The 20,000-nt window shown below is 44.7% G+C and overlaps 1 protein-coding gene across 4 annotated transcripts in view; it reads right to left on the reverse strand.

Moving 5' to 3' along the window:
* The window catches only part of LOC118814675 (glutamate receptor 3-like), an 82,815-nt gene that overhangs the window by 51,387 nt on the left and 11,428 nt on the right, over window positions 1–20,000 (reverse strand). Inside the window, exons 1-2 of one of the 4 annotated variants that reach the window (XM_036580383.1) lie at window positions 16,077–16,260; window positions 1,103–1,342 (exon numbers count right to left, since the gene is read on the reverse strand). In XM_036580383.1, coding sequence (XP_036436276.1) covers window positions 1,103–1,283 — 181 coding nt within the window. In that variant the 5' untranslated portion in view covers window positions 1,284–1,342; window positions 16,077–16,260. Of the gene's footprint in view, window positions 1–1,102; window positions 1,343–15,208; window positions 15,444–16,076; window positions 16,261–16,360; window positions 16,594–20,000 lie in introns of those variants that run through there. The other 3 variants (XM_036580382.1, XM_036580384.1, XM_036580385.1) reach the window with 3 other exon arrangements.

The raw sequence follows: 20,000 nt of genomic DNA on the forward strand, positions 1-20,000 counted from the left end.
CAGTGTGTGTGTACAGGCTGTTTGTGTGTGTCAGTGTGTGTGTACAGGCGTGTGTGTTAGTGTTTGTACAGGCGTGTGTGTGTGTCAGTGGTGTTGTACAGGCGTGTGTGTGTGTGTCAGTGGTGTGTACAGGCGTGTTGTGTGTGTCAGTGTGTGTGTACAGGCGTGGAGGGGTGTGTCAGTGTGTGGTACAGGGCGTGTGTGTGTGCCAGTGTGTGTGTAACAGGCGTGCTGTGGTAGTGTCAGTGTGTGTGTAACGGCGTGTGTGTGTGTGTCAGTGTGGTGTACAGGCGTGTTTGTGTGTGTGTAGTGTGTGTGTACAGGCGTGTTTGTGTGTGTCAGTGTGTGTGTACAGGCGTGTTGTGTGTCAGTGTGTGTACAGGGTGTGTGTGTGTGTCAGTGTGTGTGTACAGGCGTGTGTGTGTGTGTCAGTGTGTGTGTACAGGCGTGTGTGTACAGGCGTGTGTGTGTGTCAGTGTGTGTGTACAGGCGTGTTTGTGTGTGTCAGTGTGTGTGTACAGGCGTGTTTGTGTGTGTCAGTGTGTGTGTACAGGCGTGTGTGTGTGTCAGTGTGTGTGTACAGGCGTGTGTGTGTGTGTACAGGCGTGTGTGTACAGGCGTGTGTGTGTGTCAGTGTGTGTGTACAGGCGTGTGTGTACAGGCGTGTGTGTGTGTTAGTGTGTGTGTACAGGCGTGTGTGTGTGTCAGTGTGTGTGTACAGGCGTGTGTGTGTGTCAGTGTGTGTGTACAGGCGTGTGTGTGTGTGTTAGTGTGTGTGTACAGGCGTGTGTGTGTGTTAGTGTGTGTGTACAGGCGTGTGTGTGTGTTTGTGTGTGTGTACAGGCGTGTGTGTGTGTTGTGTGTGTGTACAGGCGTGTGTGTGTGTGTCAGTGTGTGTACAGGCGTTTGTGTGTGTGTGTCAGTGTGTGTGTACAGGCGTTTGTGTGTGTGTGTCAGTGTGTGTGTACAGGCGTGTGTGTGTGTCAGTGTGTGTGTACAGGCGTGTGTGTGTGTCAGTGTGTGTGTACAGGCGTGTGTGTGTGTGTGTCAGTGTGTGTGTACAGGCATGTGTGTGTGTTAGTGTGTACAGGTGTGTTCTAACCTCTGTCCGTGTCGTACAGGTAAACAAATCTGTCCCATCTGTAATGTCCCAGCAGGCTGAGCAGCGCCCCCTTCAGACTGGGTCTCATCTGTAGGACGAACTGGACGTCGGCGTCGAGGGGGAACGATGGAGTGATGAAGGAGGTGTGGAGCGCACCGCAGAACGATGACAGGGTGTTCATGGAGCGCTGATCATAGAACCCAAAGATCGCATACACACCCCGAGAGAACTGAGAACAAACTGCAGAGAGAGAGAGAGAGAGAGAGAGAGAGAGAGAGAGAGAGAGAGAGAGAGAGAAAGGGGAGCGAGAGAGAGAGAGAGAGAGAGAGAGAATGGGGAGCGAGAGAGAGAATAGGGAGCGAGAGAGAGAGAGAGAGAAACAGAGAAAGAGACAGAGAAAGAAAGAGTGAGAGAGAGAGAAACAGAGAAAGAGACAGAGAAAGAAAGAGTGAGAGAGAGAGAATGGGGAGCGAGAGAGAGAATAGGGAGCGAGAGAGAGAGAGAGAGAGAGAGAGAGAGAGAGAGAGACAGACAGAGAAAGAAAGAGTGAGAGAGAGAGAACAGGGAGCGAGAGAGAGAGAGAGAGAGAGAGAGGATCGGAGAGAGAGAGGAGAGAGAGAGAGAGAAGAAAGAGTGAGAGAGAGAGAACAGGGAGCGAGAGCGAGAGAGAGAGAGAGAGAGAGAGAGAGTGAGAGAGAGAGAAGCAGCGGAGAGAGATAGGGAGCAAGAGAGAGAGAGAGAGAGAGAGAGAGAGAGAACAGAGAAAGAGACAGAGAAAGAAAGAGTGAGAGAGAGAGAATAGGGAGTGAGAGAGAGAGAGAGAGAGAAACAGAGAAAGAGACAGAGAAAGAAAGAGTGAGAGAGAGAGAACAGGGAGCGAGAGAGAGAGAGAGAGAGAGAGAGACAGAGAGAGAATTAATTAATGTTTTATCTTTTCTTCAATAATATGATTATTAATATTTACACAGTTCAGGAAATTAAAAGATAATTACAATCCAATGTCCAATGAACTGTGTCCACTCACTGTCCACTCTATTAGACACTCCTACCTTGTCAGTCCACCTTGTAGATGTAAAGTCAGAGACGATAGCTCATCTGCTGCTGCACAGTTTGTGTTGGTCATCCTCTAGTCCTTCATCAGTGGTCACAGGACGCTGCCCACAGGACGCTGCTGGCTGGATATTTTTGGTTGGTGGACTATTCTCAGTCCAGCAGCGACACTGAGGTGTTCAGAAAATCCAGCAGCGCTGCTGTGTCTGATCCACTCAGACCAGCACAACACACACTAACACACCACCACCACGTCAGTGTTACTGCAGTGCTGAGAATGACCCACCACCCACATAGTACCTGCTCTGTGAAGGTCCTGTGGGGGTCCTGACCACTGAAGAACAGGGTAACAAAGTATCAGAGAAACAGATGGACTACAGTCTGTAACTGTAGAACTACAGAGTGAAGCTATACGGTCAGTGGAGCTGATACAGTGGACAGATACAGGGAGGTGGAGTTACTGCAGTGTCCAGTAAGTGTGTAAATACACACACAGTGAGTCAGTGTGTACCGTTGACCCCTCGGTGCTCCGAGTGGTTCAGCTCTGTGTAAGTGACGGAGCTCTAACAGTGAGCGGTCAGTCGAGGCTGATCAAACAGACACAGAGGAAACATTCGCTGATGTCAGATGGTGTTTGTGCACATGAGCTGAGATTCGCTGGTCAGAGCTCGCAGGGTTTAAGGGGCACTCACACACACACACACACACACACACACACTCACACACACACACACATACATATACACATACATATACACACACACACACGCACGCAAATACACGCGCACACACATACACACACACACACACACTCACACGCACACGCACGCAAATACACGCGCACACACATACACACACACACACACACACACGCACACGCACGCACACACACACACACACACACTCGCACACACACACTCGCACACGCGCACACGCACACACACACGCACACACACGCACACACGCACACACATACACACACACACACGCGTACACACACACACACGCGCACACTCACACACACACACACACGCACGCACATACACACGCACACACACACGCGCACACGCACACACACGTACACGCATACATCCACGCACACACTCACACACACACGCACGCACATACACACGCACACGCGCACACGCACACACGCACACACACGCGCGCACGCGCACATGCACACATACATGCACACACAATACACATAAACGAGCTCTCACTGCCCAGAGCAGCGGCCAGAATGTGCTGCACCAGCTGTTTCTGATCCGCCTGAAGCTCCAAACCTGTCACTCACTCACTGATTCAGTCACTGATTCAGTCACTGATTCAGTCACTGATTCAGTCACTGATTCAGTCACTGATTCAGTCACTGATTCACTCGCTCCCTCACTAACTCACTCACTCACTCACTCACTCACTCACTCACTGACCCACTCACTCGCTCGCTCACTCACTCGCTCACTGACCCACTCACTCACTCACTGACTCTATTGCTGGACTTGTCTTTGTGCTCCTTGCATGATTTTCTCATTTCTATAAAGCCATCGACACCAAACGACTTTTCACAGACAGACAGGTTATCCACGTCGGGATAAAATCACGGGAGTCTTGCTAGAGTCGCGTCGCGCTCGCGTCGTCTCGATCGTTTGGTATAAGGTGGTCAAGCTGGCGGTCTTAAGTCAGTCCTTTTCTTGTCTTGACACTGCGACAAAATCAACCGTGTTTAATATTATCGTAAGTTTTAAGTCTTGGCTCATGCAAATAGTGACGCGCCAGGGCAGCGTGTGAGTGCTTGCAGGCGAGCGCATGTGCGCGGGGAGAGAGAGAGAGAGAGAGAGAGAGAGAGAGAGAGGAGAGAGAGAGAGAGAGAACGTGTGAGTGTGAGAGAGAGAGGAGAGAGAGAGAGAGAGAGAGAGAGAACGTGTGAGAGAGAGAGAGAGAGTGAGAGAGAGAGAGAGAGAGAGAGAGAGAGAGAGTGAGAGGAGAGAGAGAGAGAGAGCCTGAAATCTCTGTAAAAACGACAAGTCTGCTCCACTTTAATACAATAATCATATTAAGATGTAAACTGACTGCTTTAATATTTCAGGACTTTAAGAACGGCATTATTGAAGAATCGTTGCCGTTTTTTCCTTTTTATTTTTAATTTATTTTATTTTTTGCTTTCTGTTACACTGTTTGTTTTTATGGTTTAGTGTATAATATCCAACCAACAAGGCTGATGCATGTTGGGTTGATGTGTAAATCTTTATGTTAAATAAAAAAGTAGCGGCACATTTTACAGGTAAATTAAAAGATTCTGGGTGATGATCTGACCAGAATATGCAGTCCTACAGTGACCTGCTCTGAGCCCCAGATCTTTACATGCTCAGCCAATGTATCTTCCCATCTGTACCACTACAGAGAGGAAGGAAAAGGGTTTCTCTGCTTGTATATTTCCACCAGGTGCATGATGGGAAATAATCTCAAAAGTCTAGTTACAGTCTTGTAAATAGTGACACTGCAAGATTTCCTGTCTTTTCAAAATCATAATCTGGGACTAAAAGCTGTGACACAGTCTTTAGACGTGAGAAGGTGTCAGACTTTAGTCTTTCAAAGTCTTTTCAAAGTCTTCCAGTGTACAGTCAGCATAACTCAATGTATTACTGTCATTCCACACTTTTTATTTTCACTCATATTATTTACATTTTTTTAATCTCAGGCCTTGTGGCCTCACCACCGGCACCGGCACCGGCACCACCAGCACCGACACACTTCTGTTAAAGAGTTCACTTTAGTTTTTAAACATCATTTTTATGCCTCAAATCATCCAGCAGTACGATGATGTAATACAGCGTTAGAAAGACTGAAATGTCTGGATTCGATTCCAACAAACTGTTTTATGATCCATTAATCACAGCAGTGACGATCGTCTCGTTTACAACATCAGCACTGAGTGATCAGAGCCTCTCCGCCTCCACAGAGACGCCATCATCCAGAACATGAGGTCTGATAACACGGCAAGAGTCAGAGATCAGTTTAGAGATCTACGAGGAAATAAACTCCTCTGTTCTAGACTCTGTTACTCTGAGTCAGTGACTCAGACAGTTATGCTGACTGAGGGAATTTCCCTTCAAATGAGGCCGAGATCATCGCTATAGAACAAAGTCTGTGGGAACAGCGCCCCCTTTACTTTGGGTACACCACAACAGGCTAAAATGGGGCAACAGGTAACAGGTTAACTGAAGCCTTGTTGGTGAAGGTCCCGCCCTCACAGTCATCTTACATTAGAGCCTCAGCTTACAGTATATTCATAATTATACACGGTATTGCTAATTACTCTTCAATATAGACTGATACATTTATGAAAATATTCGCAGTGCTTTAATTATTTGAACGTCACTGAGTGAATAGTTAATAGTTTACACAGTGGCATTTATTTACGCCATAATTATTAATCATCATCACCAAAGTATTATATAATGATGAAGTTGGTAATTTATAGGGTCCATGATAAAGTGTTCCCACTATATGTTGACTCCACCTTAACGGACTGTGGGGTTCAGAGCTCTTGATGAATCAGATGAATGTTGGTGAAAATGCAGTCATTTCCTCAATACTGACTCCAGAATTATCACTGCGCCAATCAACGTCATTTACAAGTCCACTTTTTTCTGATTGGCTGGCTTTACTCTAATGGACATCTTTTCACACTTCAACACTCTCTGTCTGTCTGTCCAGTGTGTGTCCAGTCTCAATACGCTGTCAGAGTTTTTGCGTCTGTGTGGTGTTTACAGTCTCTGTAATAATAGTAATAATCTGATGCAGCTCTGCTGATTTTAGAGCTCAGCACTCCAACATTTAAAGCTCTGATTCAGACACCCCGAGCTATGTTAGTAGTCAGGAGGTTGATGACAACCCATCAGTTACAATAAACATCAGCAGTTGTCATTATGACATCACAGCTCGCCATGGCGACAGCAGCAGGAGCGCAGCGTCCTCTCAGAGTGAAGATGCTGATCAAAGACAACCAAAACATCTGCTCTACATACAGATCAGAACCGAATCTACACAGATCTGATACATTACATGACCTGAACACGGTGACATCATCGCCAACAGGACATCACCACCAACAGGACATCATCACCAACAGAACATCATCACCACCAACAGGACATCATCACCACCAACAGGACATCATCACCACCAGAACATCATCACCACCAACAGGACATCATCACCACCAACAGGACATCACCAACAGGACATCACCATTACCAACAGGACATCACCAACAGGACATCATCACCACCAACAGGACATCACCAACAGGACATCATCACCACCAACAGGACATCACCAACAGGACATCACCATTACCAACAGGACATCACCAACAGGACATCACCATTACCAACAGGACATCATCACCAACAAGACATCATCACCAACAAGACATCATCACCAACAGAACATCACCAACAGGACATCACCACCACCAACAGGACATCACCACCACCAACAGGACATCATCACCACCAACAGGACATCATCACCACCAACAGGACATCATCATCAAAAGTTACATCACTACCAACAGGACAATATCATCGACATGACATTATCACCAACAGAACATTATCACCAAAAGGACAATATCTCCAAGGGTTACTTTATCACCAACAACACATTAACAGCTATTATCACCAACAGGACATCACCACCAACAGGACATCATCACAAACAGGAAAATAGCATCAGCAGGGCATTATGACCAAGAGCTACTTTATCACCAACAACACATTAACACCGATTATCACCAACAGGACATTATCACCAATGGGACAATACCACCAACTGGACATCATTACCAACAGGACATCATCATTACCAACAGGACATCACCACCAACAGGACATTATCAACACCAACAGGACATTATCAACACCAACAGGACATTATCAACACCAGGACATCACCAACAACAAGACATCACCACCAACAGGACATCATCATCAACAGGACATTATCATCAACAGAACATCATCATCAACAGGACATCAACAGGACATCATCATCAACAGAACATCATCAACAGGACATCATCACCAACAGGACATCAACAACAGGACATTATCACCAACAACAGGACTACATCATCAAAAGTTACATCACTACCAACAGGACAATATCATCGACATGACATTATCACCAACAGACATATCACCAAAAGGGACAATATCTCCAGGGTTACTTTATCACCAACAACACATTAACACCGATTATCACCAACAGGACAATATCACCAACTGGACATCACCATCAACAGGACATCATCACCGAGAGTTACTTTATCACCAACAGAACATTATGACCGATTATCTTCAACAGGACATTATCACCAACAGGACATCATCACCTACTATTCTCAACAGGACTATATCATCAACAGTTACATTACTACCAACAGGACAATATCACCAAAAGGACAATATTACCGAGAGTTACTTTATCACTGACAACATATTAACATTTATTATCACCAACAGGACATCATCACCAACTGAACCTTATCACCGACAGGACAATATCACCAAGAGTTACTTCATCACCAACAACACATTAACACCTATTATCACCAACAGGACATTATCACCAACAAGGCATTATCACCAAGAGTGACTTTATCACCAACAAGACAATAACACCTATTACTACCAATAGGACATTATCACCAACAGGATAATATCACCAACAGAACATTATCACCAACAGGGACATTATCATCAACAGGGCATTATCATCAATGGGGCATTATGACCAAAAGTTACTTTATCACCAACAACACATTAACACCAATTATCACCAACAGGACATCATTAACAAGAGTTACTTTATCACCAACAGGACATCATCACCTATTATTATGAACAGGACTATATCATCAACAGGACATTACCACCAACAGGACAATATCATCAAGATGACATTATCACCAACTGAACATTATCACCGAAAGGACAATATCACCAAGAGTTACTTCATCACTAACAACACATAACACCTATTATCACCACAGGACATCATCACCAACAGTTACTTCATCACCAACAACACAATAATACCTATATTACCAAAGGACATTATCACCGACAGGACAGTATCACAACCAGACCTTATCACCAACAGGACATTATTAACAAGAGTTACTTTATCACCAACAACACATTAACACCTATTATTACCAACAGGACATTATCACCAACAGGCATTATCACCAACAGGGCATTATCACCAAGAGTTACTTCATCACCAACAACACAATAATACCTATTATTACCAACAGGACATTATCACCAACAGGGCATTATCACCAACAGGGCATTATCACCAAGAGTTACTTTATCACCAACAAGACAATAACACCTATTACTACCAATAGGACATTATCACCAACAGGATAATATCACCAACAGAACATTATCACCAACAGGACATTATCATCAACAGGGCATTATCATCAATGGGGCAATTATGACCAAAAGTGCTTTATCACCAACAACACATTAACACCAATTTATCACCAACAGGACATCATTAACAAGAGTTACTTATCACCAACAGGGACATCATCACCTATTATTATGAACAGACTATATCCTCAACAGGACATTACCACCAACAGGACAATATCATCAAGATGACATTATCACCAACTGAACATTATCACCGAAAGGACAATATCACCAAGAGTTACTTCATCACTAACAACACATTAACACCTATTATCACCAACAGGACATCATCACCAACAGTTACTTCATCACCAACAACACAATAATACCTATTATTACCAAAAGGACATTATCACCGACAGGACAGTATCACCAACCAGACCTTATCACCAACAGGACATTATTAACAAGAGTTACTTTATCACCAACAACACATTAACACCTATTATTACCAACAGGACCTTATCACCAACAGGGCATATCACCAACAGGGCATTATCACCAAGAGTTACTTCATCACCAACAACACAATAATACCTATTATTACCAACAGGACATTATCACCAACAGGGCATTATCACCAACAGGGCATTATCACCAACAGGGCATTATCACCAAGAGTTACTTTATCACCAACAACACATTAACACCTATTATTACCAACAGGACATTATCACCAACAGGGCATTATCACCAACAGGGCATTATCACCAAGAGTTACTTCATCACAACAACACAATAATACCTATTATTACCAACAGGACATTATCACCAACAGGGCATTATCACCAACAGGGCATTATCACCAAGAGTTACTTCATCACCAACAACACAATAATACCTATTATTACCAACAGGACATTATCACCGACAGGACATTATCACCAAGAGTTACTTCATCACCAACAACACAATAATACCTATTATTACCAACAGGACATTATCACCAACAGGACATTATCACCAACAGGACATTATCACCAAGAGTTACTTTATCACCAACAACACATTAACACCTATTATTACCAACAGGACATTATCACCAACAGGGCATTATCACCAACAGGGCATTATCACCAACAGGGCATTATCACCAAGAGTTACTTCATCACCAACAACACAATAATACCTATTATTACCAACAGGACATTATCACCAACAGGGCATTATCACCAACAGGGCATTATCACCAACAGGACATTATCACCGACAGGACATTATCACCAAGAGTTACTTCATCACCAACAACACAATAATACCTATTATCACCAACAGGACATTATCACCAACAGGACAATATCACCTTTTATCATCAACAGGACTTTTTCACCAACAGTTACTTCATCACCAACAGTTACTTCATCACCAACAGTTACTTCATCACCAACAGGATATTCTGAAACAATCCCAGAAATAAGCCAGATGCTGTTAAACTCAAAGTCATCTAAATAAGTAAGTAAATATTAATTTACTTTGAACTAATACTATAATCTAGTATATATTATTTAATCTGAAATAATCTTTTAAATAAACTAGCCCTTGTTACCTTAATATGAAATAACAATATTAATAAACTGACTTGAAAGTGTACAATAAAATACTGCAAGATATTATCTTAAGCTTGAATAATCCTATAAATAAATCGGTGGATATTAGATGAAGCTGAAATCTGGTGCTCCTGAATCTCTGAGTGTGATCAGTCAACCAGCCTAAAGCCAGAGCTCTCAGGAAAGCTGATCTGAAGGAGAACGACAGAGCGTGAGAGAGAGAGAGAGAGAGAGAGAGAGAGAGAGAGAGAGAGAGAGAGAGAGAGAGAGAGAGAGAGAGGAAAGTGAGAGGACAGAGGAGGAAGGAAAAACGATTCCCTGAAGCAGAATGATACGATGTCAGATTTTATGATGTCAGCAGAATTTGAAGCTCAATGCAAAACCACACAGTAGCACAACTTTACAGCCAATCAGATTCAGTAACACAAGCGGCCAATCAGATTCATTATCACAACCGGCCCATCAGATTCATTATCACAACCAGCCAATCAGATTCAGTAACACAACCAGCCAATCAGACTCAGAAACACAACCAGCCAATCAGACTCAGAAACACAACCGGACAATCAGATTCATTATCACAACTAGCCAATCAGACTCAGGAACACAACCAGCCAATCAGACTCAGGAACACAACCAGCCAGTCAGACTCAGGAACACAACCAGCCAGTCAGACTCAGTAACACAACAGCAGTCAGACTCAGTAACACAACCAGCCAATCAGACTCAGGAACACAACCAGCCAGTCAGACTCAGTAACACAACCAGCCAATCAGACTCAGGAACACAACCAGCCAGTCAGACTCAGGAACACAACCAGCCAGTCAGACTCAGGAACACAACCAGCCAGTCAGACTCAGGAACACAACCAGCCAGTCAGACTCAGGAACACAACCAGCCAATCAGACTCAGGAACACAACCAGCCAATCAGACTCAGGAACACAACCAGACAGTCAGACTCAGGAACACAACCAGACAGTCAGACTCAGTAACACAACCAGACAGTCAGACTCAGTAACACAACTAGCCAATCAGACTCAGTAACACAACTAGCCAATCAGACTCAGGAACACAACCAGCCAATCAGACTCAGGAACACAACCAGCCAATCAGACTCAGTAACACAACCAGCCAGTCAGACTCAGGAACACAACCAGCCAGTCAGACTCATAACACAACCAGCCAGTCAGACTCAGGAACACAACCAGACGTCAGACTCAGGAACACAACCAGACAGTCAGACTCGGAACACAACCACCAATCAGACTCAGGAACACACACAGCCAATCAGACTCAGGAACACAACCAGACAGTCAGACTCAGGAACACAACCAGCCAGTCAGACTCAGGAACACAACCAGCCAGTCAGACTCAGTAACACAACCAGCCAGTCAGACTCAGTAACACAAGGGGCCAATCAGATTCAGTAACACAAGGGGCCAATCAGATTCAGTAACACAAGGGGCCAATCAGATTCATTATCACAAGGGGCCAATCAGATTCATTATCACAACTAGCCAATCAGACTCAGGAACACAACCAGACAGTCAGACTCAGGAACACAACCAGCCAGTCAGACTCAGTAACACAACCAGCCAGTCAGATTCAGTACACACAGGGCCAATCAGATTCAGTAACACAAGGGGCCAATCAGATTCAGTAACACAAGGGGCCAATCAGATTCATTATCACAACTAGCCAATCAGACTCAGGAACACAACTAGCCGATCAGACTCAGGAACACAACCAGACAATCAGACTCAGTAACACAACCAGACAGTCAGACTCAGTAACACAACCAGACAGTCAGACTCAGGAACACAACCAGCCAGTCAGACTCAGTAACACAACCAGCCAGTCAGACTCAGTAACACAACCAGCCAGTCAGACTCAGGAACACAACCAGCCAGTCAGACTCAGGAACACAACCAGCCAGTCAGACTCAGTAACACAAGGGGCCCATCAGATTCATTATCACAACTAGCCAATCAGACTCAGGAACACAACTAGCCAATGCAGACTCAGGAACACAACTAGCCATCAGACTCAGTAACACAACCAGACAGGTTAGACTCAGGAACACAACCAGCCAGTCAGACTCAGTAACACAACCAGCCAGTCAGACTCAGTAACACAACCAGCCAGTCAGACTCAGTAACACAAGGGGCCAATCAGATTCATTATCACAACTAGCCAATCAGACTCAGGAACACAACTAGCCGATCAGACTCAGGAACACAACCAGACAATCAGACTCAGGAACACAACCAGACAATCAGACTCAGGAACACAACCAGACAATCAGACTCAGTAACACAACCAGACAGTCAGACTCAGGAACACAACCAGCCAGTCAGACTCAGTAACACAACCAGCCAGTCAGACTCAGGAACACAACCAGCCAGTCAGACTCAGGAACACAACCAGCCAGTCAGACTCAGTAACACAAGGGGCCCATCAGATTCATTATCACAACTAGCCAATCAGACTCAGGAACACAACTAGCCAATCAGACTCAGGAACACAACTAGCCAATCAGACTCAGTAACACAACCAGACAGTTAGACTCAGTAACACAACCAGCCAGTCAGACTCAGTAACACAACCAGCCAGTCAGACTCAGTAACACAACCAGCCAGTCAGACTCAGTAACACAACCAGCCAGTCAGACTCAGTAACACAAGGGGCCAATCAGATTCAGTAACACAAGGGGCCAATCAGATTCATTATCACAACTAGCCAATCAGACTCAGGAACACAACTAGCCAATCAGACTCAGGAACACAACCAGACAATCAGACTCAGTAACACAACCAGACAGTCAGACTCAGTAACACAACCAGCCAGTCAGACTCAGGAACACAACCAGCCAGTCAGACTCAGTAACACAACCAGCCAGTCAGACTCAGGAACACAACCAGCCAGTCAGACTCAGGAACACAACCAGCCAATCAGACTCAGTAACACAACCAGACAGTCAGACTCAGGAACACAACCAGACAGTCAGACTCAGGAACACAACCAGCCAGTCAGACTCAGTAACACAACCAGCCAATCAGACTCAGGAACACAACCAGCCAGTCAGACTCAGTAACACAACCAGACAGTCAGACTCAGTAACACAACCAGCCAATCAGACTCAGGAACACAACCAGCCAGTCAGACTCAGGAACACAACCAGCCAGTCAGACTCAGGAACACAACCAGCCAATCAGACTCAGGAACACAACCAGCCAGTCAGACTCAGTAACACAACCAGCCAGTCAGACTCAGTAACACAACCAGCCAATCAGACTCAGGAACACAACCAGCCAGTCAGACTCAGTAACACAACCAGACAGTCAGACTCAGTAACACAACCAGCCAGTCAGACTCAGGAACACAACCAGCCAGTCAGACTCAGGAACACAACCAGCCAGTCAGACTCAGGAACACAACCAGCCAGTCAGACTCAGTAACACAACCAGCCAATCAGACTCAGTAACACAACCAGCCAGTCAGACTCAGTAACACAACCAGCCAGTCAGACTCAGGAACACAACCAGCCAGTCAGACTCAGGAACACAACCAGACAGTCAGACTCAGGAACACAAGGGGCCAATCAGATTCAGTAACACAAGGGGCCAATCAGATTCATTATCACAACTAGCCAGACTAGACTCAGGAACACAACCAGACAGTCAGACTCAGGAACACAACCAGCCAATCAGACTCAGGAACACAACCAGCCAATCAGACTCAGGAACACAACCAGACAGTCAGACTCAGGAACACAACCAGACAGTCAGACTCAGGAACACAACCAGCCAGTCAGACTCAGTAACACAACCAGCCAGTCAGACTCAGGAACACAACCAGCCAGTCAGACTCAGTAACACAACCAGCCAGTCAGACTCAGGAACACAACCAGACAATCAGACTCAGGAACACAACCAGCCAGAATCAGATTCATTCACACTGTATACAGCAATAATCACACCAATAATCACACTGTATATGATAATACACTGTATATAGTAATAATCACACTGTATATAGTAATAATCACACTGTATATAGTAATAATCACACTGTACAGTGTGTTCAGGAACTTTGTAAACTGATGTTATAACCTTATATCATAGTGTCACTGCTCTGTGTTAGAAAAGATGACATTAACTAGGTGACTGACTGACACACACACACACACACACACACACACACACACACACACACACACACACACCATGTGTGGTTGGTTGAGCAAATAGGCCGACATAACATCCCCAAACTCATCAGCACTGATCAATATAACACACACACACACACACACACACACACACACACACACACACACACACACACACACACACAAAATCCATAGCCCTCACTGTGCTCTGTGCTCTGTGCATCTGTTTTTTTTTTAAGGTAGCATTAGATTTATGGTTCCAGTGGATTTAAGGTGGCAGTGAATTTAAGATAGCAGGATATTTGTGATAGCAGTGGATTTAAGATTTAAGTGGATTTAAGATACCATTGGATTTAAAATAGCAATAGATTTAAGGTACCAGGGATTTAATGTAGCAGTCAATTTAAGAAAGCAGTGGATTTAAGTTACCACAGTAATTAATAGCACAGATCCACCTAGCAACACCTTAGCACAACCTGGGACACCATAGCAACTGCCTAGCAACAGCTTAGCAACAACCTGGGACACCATAGCAACTGCCTAGCAACACCTTAGCAACAACCTGGGACACCATAGCAACCTTCTAGCAAAACCTAAGCAACACATCTAACCACCTACAGTTTTCCACCGTTTAACGTTTGTAGCAGCTTTTGAAAGTTTTTCTGGTTATACAGTGTTTAATATCACAGCCATGTTTCTGTATTATTGGTATTATTCTTCACACTGTTACAGTGAGATGACGGATTGTGTGTGTGTGTGTGTGTGTGTGTGTGTGTGTGTGTGTGTGTGTGTGTTGGAGGGGTCCTGAGGGGGTGTAGTGACTTTGCCGAAGTTGGAACTCACTCGGAGACAAACACACTCCGAACGTTCCCGAATCCACGGGGTCTTCACAGAAGATCCACACAGACAGAGGAAGGAACAGAGGAGCAGCTGCTGCACTGATACGGAGCAACACACGGAGCCCCTAATGCGCACCTAATCCAGCCTGACGCTAAATGCAGTGTCAGACTGCAAGTTTGAGAGTTTAATTATGTTACATTTCCCACAAAACACAAAAGCATGTAATTCATTTCAGTAATCCTGGCGATTTGAAAATCGTCCTCTCTTAAATCACGATTTCGATATAAAAACAGTTCATTTTTATGATCAACATTATTGCAGAAAAACACACACAACTGACCTGAGAGACCTGCAGGAACTGCATTTTACTGCTGCTGTAACAAAGTGCCGAGCATCTGATTAATAACTGACCGCTGTCCAGATTATTAGTACGATTATCTTTGTAGCCTCACACTGTCAGGAAAACATCAAAGCACAAATAATGTAAACGTACAACAGTGGTCTTAAACTCAAACTGTGCTGCTATTTAAGTTTAAAGCTGAACTACGTCCTCTTAACCAGGGGAAACGCGACTTTTTCATAACAATGTTTTAAAACAGTAAAATAAACCCCTGCAGTCAGAACAGGTTCTAAGGATTTAATGTACTACTGTATGCTATGTTCCATCTGCTGCAAGTCGCCTGTAAAGCCTAAAATAATCATTTAAAAGTCAGAGGCGCCGAGTTTTTCACACCACATCGTACGTCTTTACGTATTAACGTCACACACAGAGTCTAAAAGAAGGTCCAGCTCGATGTTTCGGCCTCAAATGATCTCAGAATCAACATCACACTGATGAAGATGTGATGACAGTAGTAGATCATTCACTCACATCCTCAGAGACGCTCCTTCACCGAGATTACACTGAGTTCACTTTCAGTCAGCAGGTTCCCCTGCAGAACCCACACTACAGAACGTTATTCCACACGCTGCAGTTACACATTTCCACCACAGAGGCCTCCACGGGCGACCATACAGCTAAAGAACCACACTTTGGGCTACGTTATCATTATAACCCTCACTGCTCCGATGTTGCACTCAGATCTGATTTCTCTAATTGGACGGTTCACATTGGTATATTTAAGTGACTCCAATTTGTCATTAATGTAAACGAACCTGCTTCCTGAAACGACCCGCATGCGCACATCATAATCGATAACGCCACATAAAAGAACCACATGAGTCATGATGTAACCATGGCAGACGGAACCAGACCGCGCAGACGAGGCTGGGACTTAATATCAAAGGGTCGATTTAAAAGCACAGTCGAAGTACAAAAGTAGGCAAACGGGCACGGCAAAAAAACGAGGTCATAAACGAGACGCAGGTCAGACGCAGGTCAGACGCAGGACCACTCGGTGCTCAACAGGGAGGCGGAACTTCACAAAGAGGCCTTCCAATCAAGCAGACTGTATACAGGGCAGAACAGGTGTGTGTAATTAGATGTCCGGTGAAGCAGAGCGTTGATAGGTGGATCGGTTAGAGCCCCGAGTCATGTGACGCAGCGAGGGGTTCTGGGAACTGTGGTCTGAGGTGGCCGCGTCAGCTGTAGTTTCAGCCGGGCCGCAGGGAGGCGTGACACCTGAACGACAAACTAACCAGCAGGAAAAAAGCACAGTTTGAAACTGATGAGTTTCACTAAGGACTTCGCAAAGACTATAAACTTATAAACCTGGCTGCTGAAGTCCTAACCAATGGGAGAGCTCGCTCGGCTGTATCCGCCGAGATACCACAGAGAGAACAATCCTGATTGGAGGATTCACTGGTGGTGGTTTCAATATTTTAACCCTTTTGTTTCCAACCAAAACTGAGCAATGAAGAAAGAGCGTTACTGCTATTACAGAGTTTACGATTAAAAATGAACTAAAAACTCCAGACGTGCATTTTTACCCACTACAACTCTTTATTCTTCTCTGAGGGTCCTCACTGCATTCATTCACGTCTGTGTTGAGTCATGTGACTTTTTCTAACCTTGCCTGTCGGAGGATAAATGTGTGTGTGTGTGTGTGTGTGTGTGTGTTGAGCCGGTACCTGCGGGTGTTTCAGGGTGACACAGACTCCAAACAGGAGTTTAACTTTGTTTTTTGAGGAACAAACATTGCGTCCAGGTTGCATCATGTAGAGCTGGTTTAAATGGACCATCATTCATCATTCAGCAGCAGCTGCACACACACAAACACACACACACACACACACTGCAGCTGGAGCTAAGAGCAGCTAATGGACACACACACTCACACTCACTCTGCTGTAAATGGATCTATTTGTGTCTTGTTTTCAGAGAAGCTGAGAGCGAATCCTGTTTTCTGAAGCGTCACTCGTCACTCATCCAGAGTCACTCTCTGATATATTAAAGTAATAGATCAACCAAAAATCTAACGCCCCCAGCCCCGCCCCCAGCCCCGCCCCCCACACCTTACCCCAGATATTAACATGTTTGGATTTTATGGCTGAGTCACATTTCCAGGTTTAAGTGGCACAAAGTGAGCACAGCTTTAGTCCAGGCAGGTCACGAGGCCCCAACCTCAGATCACCAGCCGTCATCAGCTGATCTCAATCACGGCTCAGCTGATCACGTGCTGCACTATGATTGGCTAAATTTGCCAGGACGCTTATTTATGCTGCTTTAGTCTGTCCATTCTTGCCGCTTCCTCTGCAGGCCTTTTCTCAGCCTCCTGCCGGCCGGTGGGGGCCTGGTGTGGCCGTTTTGGTCTTTCTGCTCTGAATCATGTTTTAGTTTCTATTTTCCGTCACTTCACCTTTTAAATGACTTCATATTTGACCATTTTTAAAGCACTTTGAGTGACAGACGTGTATGAAAGCTGCTCTATCAATAAACTTGCCTCTGACTGGGTTTTTGATGTGTGTACATGGCAGTGCAGACAGATTAAGAACAGAGCCACAAATATATACGCGTCTACATATCTGTTCATGTGTTGGTGTTTATCTCCTGCAGGGCTGTATCTGCAGTAACAGTGAGACGAGCTCCATCAGAGCACAGTCAGAGTTACAGCTCACCTACCAACATGGAGGCGTGGCCTACTTGATGATGTAATTACAATGTCATAGAAAAATTGCTGGAAGTTTAAAACACATCATAAACACACTCTCACACACACACACACACACAGACACACACTGTCCACACACACACAGACATACACACACACACACACTCACACTCCAAAACACACACACACACAGACACACACTCTCACAAACACACACACAGACACACACTCTCACACACACACACACAGACACACTGTCACACACACACACACAGACATACACACACACACACACTCACACTCTCACAAACACACACACACACACAGACACACACTCTCACAAACACACACACAGACACACACACACACACAAACACACACACACACACACACACACACACCCTTTCCTGGTTCCGGTCCTGCCTCACTGATCGGTATCAGTTTGTTAATATAAACGGTGAATCATCTGTTCTCACAAAAGTAAAGTATGGTGTTCCACAAGGCTCTGTTTTAGGACCTGTATTATTCACTTTATATATGCTACCACTGGGCACCATTATCAGTAAACACGGTAAAAACTTCCACTGCTATGCTGATGACACTCAGTTATATTTAGCAAGTGACCCAGATGATAGAATTAAACTTAGCAAGATTGAAGACTGTATAAAAGACATAAAGGACTGGATGTGGAGTAACTTTCTCCTTCTAAACTCAGATAAAACAGAGGTTCTGCTTCTTGGTCCAAAAGCAGCCAGAAACAAACTGTCTGATTTTACACTTAAACTAACAATTTCTCAGTTGCATCAAGCTCATCTGTAAAAAGCCTTGGTGTCATTATAGACCCTGATCTGTCCTTCGACGCACATATAACTAATATTACTAGAACAGCCTTCCTGCATCTCCGCAATATTGCTAAATTGAGAAATGCATTCTCTCTACAGGAAGCAGAAAAGTTAGTTCATGCATTTATTACTTCAAGGCTGGATTACTGTAATGCCCTGCTGGCTGGATGTCCCAGCAAAAGCCTTAACGAGCTTCAGCTGGTCCAGAATGCTGCAGCCAGAGTTCTTACAAGAACCAGAAAGTTCGACCATAGTTCAACCTTACACTGGTTACCAGTTAAATTTCGGATTGATTATAAAATTCTCTTACTGACTTACAAAGCACTAAATGGACTCGCCCCGCTGTACCTGAGTGAACTTCTCTCCCACTATGAACCATCACGCCTACTTAGATCACAAGGTGCTGCTCACTATTAGTACCCAGAATTAATAAAGCTACGTCAGGGGGAGAGCTTCTCATACAAAGCCCCCCGGCTTTGGAATAATCTTCCTGTTAATGTTCGGGACTCAGACTCAGCCTCAGTGTTTAAGTCTAGGCTAAAAACCTACTTGTATAGCCTTTGGTAATTAGTTTTCCCTGTCAGTTCTATACCGGCCAGAGTCCAGAGGGTCACCCATTACAGAACTGACTCTGTGTGTTTTCCTCTCCGTGTGTTTTCCTTTCTTTTCTTCGCCGAGTTGAACAGCTGCCCATCCTGTGCGTCTGATGCTGCTGCCTTTTCTGCCTCGATCGGGTGCCACTGCTCGCCAGCCCTCTGGACCGGCTTACCAACATTGAGCCTGCTGCTGTACAACGCCGTGCAAACCTCACCCTCACAACCTGACCCCACTGATGCTGCTGCTGTTGCTGCATGAACTATTCAAAATTATTCACTTGAACCAATCAATCATTTAAACTAATCA

Source organism: Colossoma macropomum, unplaced genomic scaffold (genome assembly GCF_904425465.1).
Source record: "Colossoma macropomum unplaced genomic scaffold, Colossoma_macropomum, whole genome shotgun sequence".
Lineage (NCBI taxonomy): Eukaryota > Metazoa > Chordata > Actinopteri > Characiformes > Serrasalmidae > Colossoma > Colossoma macropomum.